The 9,833-nt window shown below is 39.7% G+C and overlaps 1 protein-coding gene across 9 annotated transcripts in view; it reads left to right on the forward strand.

Annotated features, from left to right (window-relative positions):
• The window catches only part of otud7b (OTU deubiquitinase 7B), a 29,276-nt gene extending 19,443 nt beyond the window's left edge, over nucleotides 1-9,833 (forward strand). For 4 of the 9 annotated variants that reach the window (XM_026371899.1, XM_026371898.1, XM_026371897.1 and 1 more), the window contains 6 exons: nucleotides 570-676; nucleotides 1,144-1,271; nucleotides 1,825-1,974; nucleotides 2,645-2,762; nucleotides 3,717-3,795; nucleotides 4,761-9,833. In XM_026371899.1, coding sequence (XP_026227684.1) covers nucleotides 570-676; nucleotides 1,144-1,271; nucleotides 1,825-1,974; nucleotides 2,645-2,762; nucleotides 3,717-3,795; nucleotides 4,761-6,245 — 2,067 coding nt within the window. In that variant the 3' untranslated portion in view covers nucleotides 6,246-9,833. The remainder of the gene's footprint in view (nucleotides 1-569; nucleotides 677-1,143; nucleotides 1,272-1,824; nucleotides 1,975-2,644; nucleotides 2,763-3,716; nucleotides 3,796-4,760) is intronic. The other 5 variants (XM_026371901.1, XM_026371903.1, XM_026371902.1 and 2 more) reach the window with 3 other exon arrangements.

Here is a 9,833-nt window from a genome sequence, read left to right on the forward strand (position 1 = left end):
TAGTGGCTCCACCTACTATTCTTACTCTTTCAAATCCTAAAAATTGATACTGGCCAACTTGTAAGTATGTTGCACCTTACGTTCTAATACAATAAGGTGAGCTATAGAGCATTTATTACACAACACAAAGAGTGCTCTCCACCATGAAAGCAAGTGCAATAGCACACTATGCATGTTGTAAGTGGACACCCACACCTAGCTATTGTTCATTTATTCTTCAGTAGCTACATCTGACGTATCCTGAAGCACATCACTTAAACCAAAATTTGTTCTAATGGAGCCACTCGGTGTGCTAAAGCAGAGAACTGTGTCTACACTGGGAAGCTTTCTTGTGTGTTAGTGAGCAGTTTCAAATGTTCACTTATGAAGGTTGAAGGCATGATGGTGCTAACACTTCTGCTACTCCATGATCTCTGTAAAAGCTCTAGTTAAAAACATTTCCTTAATTATGAGTATGTAACCTTGTGGTAAGATGCCATAATGTCAGTGCATGGTTTTGTGAGATTTGACACTCCCTTTCTAAATGGCCTCTGTGTGTATGTGTGTTTGTATCTTTCCACTCTCCTCAGTCTGGCCTAGTGTACACGGAGGAGGAGTGGCAGAAAGAGTGGAATGAACTGTTGAAGCTAGCCTCCAGTGAGCCGAGAATACACTACAGCACCAACGGCACCAGCGGGTAAGATCTGGCTCAGACAATGCATGGACTGTTAACCCACCACACACTTAGTCACACTCATGTTTTTAATCATGAACAAACAACTGTGCTCACAATCAGAACTAAGTGGCTGGCCCTCATTTTAGTCCATCTGTTATGTATTATAGCAAACATAAGTTCAGTGGGTTAAGTATACTGACAGAGCTTTAAATTTCAAACCCTTAAGGTTTTATTGTTTTTTTTTACGTGTAAACCGAATTTAAGTGGAAGTATCTCTCAAAAAATCCCAAATTCATATGTTTATGATTTTGTTTGTGGTCCACCAAAAAGTCTACAATCCACATTTTTTGTTATTATCACTCATAAGAAATTCATTAAAAAGACAGATTAAATTTACAGTCTTTGAGAAACTTTGATTATCTCTGGTTGCAACAGAATAAATAACTGTCTCTCTGTTTACTGAAAGCCATGTTGTTGTTTTTCTTCAGGGCGGAGTCCTCAGATGAACCAGTTTATGAGAGTTTAGAGGAGTTCCACGTCTTTGTCCTGGCTCACGTCCTCAGGAGGCCAATAGTGGTGGTGGCTGACACCATGCTGAGGGACTCTGGAGGAGAGGGTAATGCATTGCTGATGCCTCATGCACTGTATTTCATCATATTGTTCATATTTCATCATAGAATTCATCCTCCTTGGGTTGTAGATGGATTAGTTTTGTCATTTGCAGTATTTAAACAAGACTTGGCAGAATAGTAATAATAAGAAGAAAATAATTGCATGAACTATTTTTACAAAGTGGAAAATGATTTATTACTTTCCTGAGGTTTCCTAATGGAGTACACAACACCCATCTGGTGTCTCAAGGAGATTAAAACAGTCTCTATAGACTACTGCCAAATATTGCATATTATAAACACTGAAAGCCACCTGCAGCCTTCGTGTGAACTGCCTTAATAGCTTGATAATTTGAATAGCTGTCAATTTGTTCTCCTGATGACACTTTGCAGGGTTGATTTACTGATATTAGAGGTCATAAAACTCTTGTTAAGGAAATAATGCAACACTCATATTTATCAGAAATGTGGATGTAGATTTAAATGAACCTCCAGCCTCCTTTTTGGTTTAGCAGCTGAGCTGAGATCACGTTTTTCCACCACCTTTCTCTTCTCTAGCCTTTGCTCCCATCCCATTTGGAGGCATATACCTACCACTGGAAGTGCCAGCTGCCAAGTGCCATCGCTCACCCCTGGTCCTGGCGTACGACCAGGCACACTTTTCTGCCCTGGTTTCTATGGAACAAAAGGACAGTTCCAAAGATCAAGGTAATGCTCTGCATCATTCATCTTTAATCAGTGATCATGCATGTTACACTGACGTACGTAAATTCTTCCTAAGAAGATTTAAGATCTAAGAAGAAGATTTGCTTAAAGACAAAAGTAAATGACTAGTTCCGTGACCCACTTTCTTATTCTGCTTGGTGCCTTTGCTTGATGGGTCTTTAAGTTTATTTAAGAATGGTGACTAATAGCCATAGGGCCTTTGAGTATATCCAGTCATCTCTGTTGCTTAGCACCAAGTAAACAAGCAAACAAATGACCACTTGCTGATTTGGAAGTTTGAATCATATTCGGGTAAAGTTTTAAAGATGCCGATTTAATCAAGATGTAATTTAAAACTACTACTACTTCAATCATGTAATATACTTCAAATTACCATGTTGGTGTTAATGTTGCTTATTATGTTTTTGAGCATTTTAAAGGAGTGACATTTTGGAGAAACCCTGATTACTTGTGTGCACACAGAAGCCTGTACTTTGAATTTTTTTAAAAAGTCCATTATATTACATTAAATTATTTACCACACAAAAAAATATCAAATCAAAGAAACCAAACTGGTCAAACTAATAGACATTTCTAATTGTAGACAATCCAGAGTGTTGGATTGAAAGGGTTTATCTTTTTTGTAAGAGTACTTTTTTCTTATCTCTACCAGCAGTTGTGATCCCTCTTACTGACTCGGAGCACAAAATGCTGCCTCTGCACTTTGCTGTGGATCCTGGGAAAGATTGGGAGTGGGGCAAGGATGACACAGACAACGTGATGTTGGCGAGGTATGGTGTCCTAAAAAAGAATATCGCACATTCACAGACAGTTATTTTTGTCAGGTTGAATGTACTGTACACAAAGTGCTTTTTACCAATTTGTCTGAAGGATCCAGGATCCAGATAAAAAAGCATGTGTACACTCTTGATAGACAGCTGTCGCTTTAGGGCTGAGTGTCAGTTTGTAGGGATTGACTTCTGACACCAGATTAGCGACATTCACCGCCAGCAAAAATAAGATTACCTTCAAATACCTTCTATGAATGGAGCAGGAGCAGGAACACTAAAATAGCAGCGCAGTAAAAATAACCCTCCACCTTATTCACTTAAGACACTGATTGTCTTCTCTTTCTTCTCTTCTCTTTTGATAAAATGGTGGACAGAGGTGATATTACATGAGTGGCTGTTAACATTGTTTGGAAAAGGTCTTTGAGTTAAAAGGTCTGTGTGTTTAGTGCATTTGCCATTTACTGTACCCTTTAGAGTCAAATTACCAGTTGCTGTTCAGCAGCTGTGTAAGAATCTAACATTCAGTTTTATAATCAGTCTACATTTAGGAACAGGACCAACATTATCAGTAGATAAGATCAAGATCAAGTTAGCAACTTTAATCGTTATCCTGTTATTTCTCATACTTCTCATATTTCCCATAATTTTTCCCACAATGATCAATATCAATAATTTCAACAGTGTGTGTTCATGTCTGCTTCTCCCTTTGTTTTTTGACCCTACACTTCTCAACTACAGTACTTTATTGCAGATTTGATACGTTTATTTTTTATTTGTGATCTTTACTGTAGGAATTTTTGTTTAGTTTTTTGTTTTTTTTGGCATTTAGTTCTTGTATCATGATTTATCTTTCAGTGATTTAACATTAAGAAGAGCACAACATTTTTAAAAATATGATGACCTGATTTCTCCTTTAACTGAAGTTTGAATTGTCTTCCGCCCTTTTTTCTATAGTGTGGCTCTTTCTTTGGAGGCCAAGCTTCAGATGTTACACAGTTACATGACGGTCACGTGGCTGCCCCTGCCCTGTGAGGTAAAGACCAAAGTCCATGCATCCAGTCATGTTTGCTCTTCTCCAGCAGGAAGATGTATAAAACTAGATCAGACAATTGGATTAATCATGAAATTTATTGGACATCCAGTTTTGACTCACAGTGTTTTTGCCTCGAGAAACAATATAAATTAGTGATTAAAAAGGAACAGTAAATTATTTTTCAGATAACCATGAAAGCTGGTATCCAAAAGACTTTATCAGCTTTGTAATAAAAAAGAAACCTTAAGTCATAACATGCTAATCAGATAGATGCTAACTGAACGTGTTACAGCGGCTTGCCATTAGCATTTATTTCCTGCACTCATTTCAAACAAGGGTTAGATTTTTATATTTTTACACCAGACCAGCAGTCCCTTGACTGCTGTGCAAACTTTGTGTTCAAGCAAACTACACTGGACCATTTAGGTCATAAAGTCACGCCATGCAAACACACTTACAAAGATCCTTTTGTGTGCCAAATGCTAAGACCAGGGATCTTGGGAGGACATTCATTGCAGTTTCATGGTTAAGCTGCAGGTACTGGTTGCCGTAGAAATCCTGTATTAAAATATCATTTAAGGGGATTGTTCTGTTCAGCAAAGAAACACAGTGTGACTGTGTGATGGTCATTGCTGCGGTTATTGCTGAAAGGCTGCATATTCTATAACTGCTCCTTGTTTGAAATCACAATACTGCGTCATTGTGTAGGTCATGCTATTTCTAAATACAGCATTCTTTATTTTACATTTTCTGTAGTGTGTTTGTAGAAATGAAATCTGTAAAGTGACTCATTTGTATTTTACTGCATTGCTCTACAAAACAACAACTCCATGAATCACTAATTTTTCTATGTCTTGATTTTTTTTTTTCCCAGGGCATTAGAAGTGAACTACAACCAAACTTCATTTCCTTGAATATTGAATATTGTATATTTTTACATATGCTTTTGCTTTTTTTCCTTGCAGCAAGCCCCTCTGGCCCAGCCTGAGTCTCCCACAGCATCAGCAGGAGAGGATGCTCGCACGCCTCCTGATTCAGGAGAGTCAGACAAGGAATCAGTAAGCAGCAGCTCCAATGGCAACGGTGACACAACCACAGGAACAACGGTCAATGGAAGTGCATCCTTGGCTAAGAACAACTCCTCTTCCTCATCTAGTTCGTCTAGCAGTGGAGTGACAGGGACGGGAACAGTAGGGAAGGACAAAAGCAAGAAGGAGAAGGACAAAGATAAAGATAAGAAGAGGGCAGACTCTGTGGCCAATAAGCTTGGCAGTTTTGGTAAGAGTCTGGGCAGCAAGCTGAAGAAAAACGTGGGTGGACTGATGACAGGAAAGAACGCTGGAGCGGGAGGTGCCAAGCTGGAGGGTGGAGAGAAGAAGAAGAGCTCGTTTAGGGGGAGGAAGGGCAGCAAGGATAGCTCGCCTTCAGCCCACGTCTCAGAGGATTCTGGGAAAGGCTCCCCCTCCTCAGGTAGCGAGCGTCTTAATGGAACAGGAAGCAGTATGAGCAGCAGTGGCGGAAGCAGCACTGAGAGTGAGACCTACAAATACAGTGCAGATGTCAAGGTCAGCCTCGGCATCCTGCGAGCCGCCATGCAAGGTGAGAGGAAGTTTATCTTTGCCAGCCTTCTCACTACCAGCAACCGGCAGCCATTCCAAGAGGAGATGATCCAGCACTACCTGGCTGATGCAGAGGAGCGTTTTAGGGCCGAGCAAGAACAACAGCGTCGTGATGCAGAAAGGAAGAGTGTCACTAATGGCATTCATCCATCTAAGAAGGAGGCGATTGGTGGTACAGAGCTAAGTTACCGGCCTTATGAGGCCAAAGAGGAGCTGATAGAGAGCTCTTCACCTTCCTTTAATCATCTCAAGTCCTCTCCTTTGAGCCCGTCTATGTACTCTACTGTTGGGCCCATCCCTCGGCCCTCTATCATAGAACAACCTCCTGCTGCAGCACCCCTCACACAGCACCTTCATATGCATGGCTACATGGACACCCGGCGCCAGCTAGCTGGTGGCTCTCCAGCAACCACCTACCCAGGTCTCCCCTCATACGCTACCCTTCCACGCCACTGCCCCACAACACAGGTTCCCTCTCACCTCCAGTACAATAACTCACAAGGTCCCTCCTCCCTGAGTCCCTCTCACCTTGTGCCCTCATACGCCCCTGAGTTTGACCCTCCAGACTATCCTGGGGCTGAACTAGTTGGTGTGAGCTACACCAACGGCTTCCGGGACATGCGCTGCAACCTAGACTCTCGGGCGGGGCAACCACCAGTCAGACACTACTCACTTGGCAGCGCTGGTGGTTTGGCCAACCTGCAGTCCAGCCGCTGTCGAACACCCAGCTGTACCTACTATGGACACCCCGAGACGGGCAACTACTGCTCCTGCTGTTACCGGGAAGAGTTGAAGAAGAGGGAGACAGAATCAGCCATCCACAGGTTCTGAATAGACCTTGTATATGGCTTGAATTGATGAGTGGCCTTTTTATTTTGAAAATAATGGCTGGGGCTGATTCAGCCTCTGAGTGGACAAGAGAAAGGCAACCAGCTTCATCCCTTTTTTAGCTGTGTCACTTCTTGTTAAACAATGTCAGAAAGTGAGTTGATACAAAACTACATAATAAACGGAGTGGTTTCTGAGAGCTGGGGTCACGCGATAGACCATAGAATAAACTAACTGCACTTCTGTTACATTTTGCTGTGGCTCTTGTGCAGGTGTTGTGTACGAGTGTGTGTGTGTGTGTGTGTGTGTGTGTGTGTGTGTGTGTGTGTGTGTGTGTGTGTGTGTGTGTGTGTGTATGAGTTGCAGGCTCTCCTCTTTTATCAGAGTTGAGCGCCTTGCTACTGTCTCCTCCTAGTGGAGAGAATGTATATGGCTGGTGCCGCACATAATCATCAACACACATACAGTACATGCAGACATAAACACTAAGTCAGACTCACACTACTACATTTACCGTAATGCAAGCACAAACAGAAAAGGAATGAGTGTCTTCACTTCATTTGTGGTCTTTGATAATGTTTGGATTGGTTCATTTTTAAGGGATGTCACATCCTGTTAGGGTGATTTCAGTGTTATACAGATTTTACACTACTGTTACTAGATGCTTGCGTCTTATGTACCTCGGGAAACCGCAAAATTAATCCTTGTCGAATGGCTTTTTCATCAGTCACCATTTGCATAATGCAAATTAAAACTACAGTGCAATGCTAATGATTAAGCGTTCTGTGGCCTGCTGTGGTGCTACTGTTTCAAAATGGAAACATAAATGTCCATGCATTTAACACAACTGTTACCAGTATCTTTACAGCAAAATAATTGCCACTTAACAATTAAAAATGTTTGTCCAATTTGTATATCTATTAATTGGAAATGACGATTTCACCTTTTTGAAGATTAGCAGCAAGTGGTCCCATTATTTTTACAATATAATCACACTGGTATTGTAGAACAAAGACAACCTGGCACTATGGTAAGATACTGTTGCTAGAGCCTGATCCAGAGTATTTCAAGTGTGTTGGAGTGTTACTTTCTTATTTGGGTCTTCCTCTTTCTGAATTTCATTGTGGCCAACCCATTGTGGGGATGCAATACTAAACACTACAAAGTCAAAATGTCACATTCAGCACATTCATACCACGCCATTTACTTAAATTATTCTAACGTTTTTACTTTTGGAGCACCGCTCCAATTTCTGTTTGCATGATGCAAAGCGAGGCACATGCTTTTGTTTCACATTGCCTTTGCACTCTATTGACATATTCAGATAGCAAGTTGTGGTTCCGTTTGATGGGTTAGAAACATTTTTAATATAATCTTGTTATCCCACAAAACATTAACTTAATATTTCAATCCTGTCCTAACTAATACAGTAGGACATGTACTTATTGGTTGGTTTAGTCATGCTAATTCTAAAGTTCTACTGAAAGCGGTTTCTTGATTTCTGGCATTTGTTCTGCCAAAGCTAGTTGCGTAATATGTTTTTGCACAAATTCAAGCACTTTCCTGATGTCCGTTGATTTAAAAAATATATATATTTTTCTGTTTTTGAAGTGGCCTAACTGTTGTCCCTTGCTCTTCTCTGCAGACACTGCCACCTCTGTTCATGAGAAATCAGGGGCACAGGCCTGAAAGTTTTCTCTAAAAGATTCAGTTACTGTAGAGCTACAGCATTTTGGTGCCAGCATCACCATGTAACTCAGTTTCCTAGTTGCCTTTTCCAGCATTTGTTCTTGTGGCATCACAGTCCAGTTTTGTACGTTGTGAAAGACAAACATTTAGTATCAACTCCCCCCCCCAAAAAAATTTAGCACGTGAATTTTATTATTTGAATTTGTCTTGAAGTGATTGGGGAAAAAAAAAACTGGCATTATTCTTTGAAGTTAGAAAAAAAGTGTCAACTAGTTGATACTGGCTATCCTTGGTTATTTCAATTTTTATGTTTTAGTTGTACTAATGTCAAATTGACTACTTAAATACTATTTTCTTATTATTTCCCCTATTAAAAGTAATGTTGAGGAATTTCTTTTGCGGTAGTGTGAGACTAGTTGCTCTACTCTTGAAGTTTTTTGGCATTATGTCTTCTAGAAAAGCACAATTTAGTATGCAACTCACTGCCTTGCCCAGATGAGGGCACCCTTGTGTTGTTTATCTTTTAACTCGGCATTTAGCGCTCGCCCTTGTGCCCTTCACCCAAACTACAAACAAAAATAACCAAAATGTTCCATAGTGATAACTATGAAACGCTATATTAGAATATTTTCCAAATGTGCAGATAGTTTTTTTTTTCCTGTGCATTTACAGTAACACTCTAGTACTGACAACAATAAAACACTCAAGCCATGCTATTTCCCCTCCCAAAAAAACATCTGTATTTGCTGTGTTTACGTATGTTGACATTTGTCCATGCACTGAACATTTTAATACACCCATCTAATGTTCCCTCGCTGTGGGAAGGTGATGTCTGTTGAAAAATGTGTATGTGTGCTTATTGTGTTTTTTTTTTTCTCCAAAGTAATAATTAGCTTACAAAACCATCTTTTTTTCATTATATTATTTTGCAATGAAACGAATGCCTCAAAAACATGTGAAACATCAGACTTTACAGGCAGACTTTTTTGTATTTAAGAAAAAAAAGCAATGGAAGGTTGTATAAATATGTTCCAAGTTATTTTTGTAAGCCCAAAGTTTTTCAGTGTTTTTAAAGGGTAAGAATGTATATTGTTGGATATTGAAACAGGTATGACGAGCTTGTTAGAGCCTGGATTTGGGGTGGAATTAATTTTTCCCTGAAAGTCATATTTTGGCTGTCGAAGGCAACTCCCACATGGGCCTCTTTGTTACTTGAGGCTCGCTCATTGCAAACTACTTTCCTCGACGCTGACCTAACAAAATACCATTTGAGAATATATATTTATAGTGAGATTTTTTTAAATAGGTTTCCTTGTGGAATGTTTAGTTCAGATGTTTTAGGATGTTCTTTCTCACACGACACAGTCTGGTTTTTATTTGTTTTGTTGCTTTTTTCATTTGTACATTTTATTTGTTGTTGTTTTTTTCTACAGCCTCCAATCCGTGCTTTGCTAAAACATGACATGTTCCTGCTGATCCAGCTTGTTTCCTCCAGACTAGTAGAGAAATGGCTCAGAATTAATTTTGCGACACAACAGACCCGTTATATTTTTTATATATTGTACAACGCTGTCATTTCTGTGGGAACAGACTATTCGTTTTTCAGTGAAATTAACATGGAATACTTCAAGTTGCATGGGACTGGAGCTGTTGCATGTAAATGGCAATTCATTTTACCAAATTTGTGCATTATTTTAACTTGATTTCAGTTGTCCTGGTATTTTGATCTGCTTTTATTTTCAGTCGTTTTAAAGTTTTAATTTTCTTGTTTTGAGAGGAGAGCTCTAAGGCTGTGTGACAGTGCAATCTGGGTAGAAAGAACATCAGATTTTATGTTAGGTTATTATTATTATAATTATTACTTTTTTTGCACCGTTTGAATAAATTCTCATTGTATTTCAA

This window comes from Anabas testudineus, chromosome 16 (genome assembly GCF_900324465.2).
Source record: "Anabas testudineus chromosome 16, fAnaTes1.2, whole genome shotgun sequence".
NCBI classification, from domain to species: domain Eukaryota; kingdom Metazoa; phylum Chordata; class Actinopteri; order Anabantiformes; family Anabantidae; genus Anabas; species Anabas testudineus.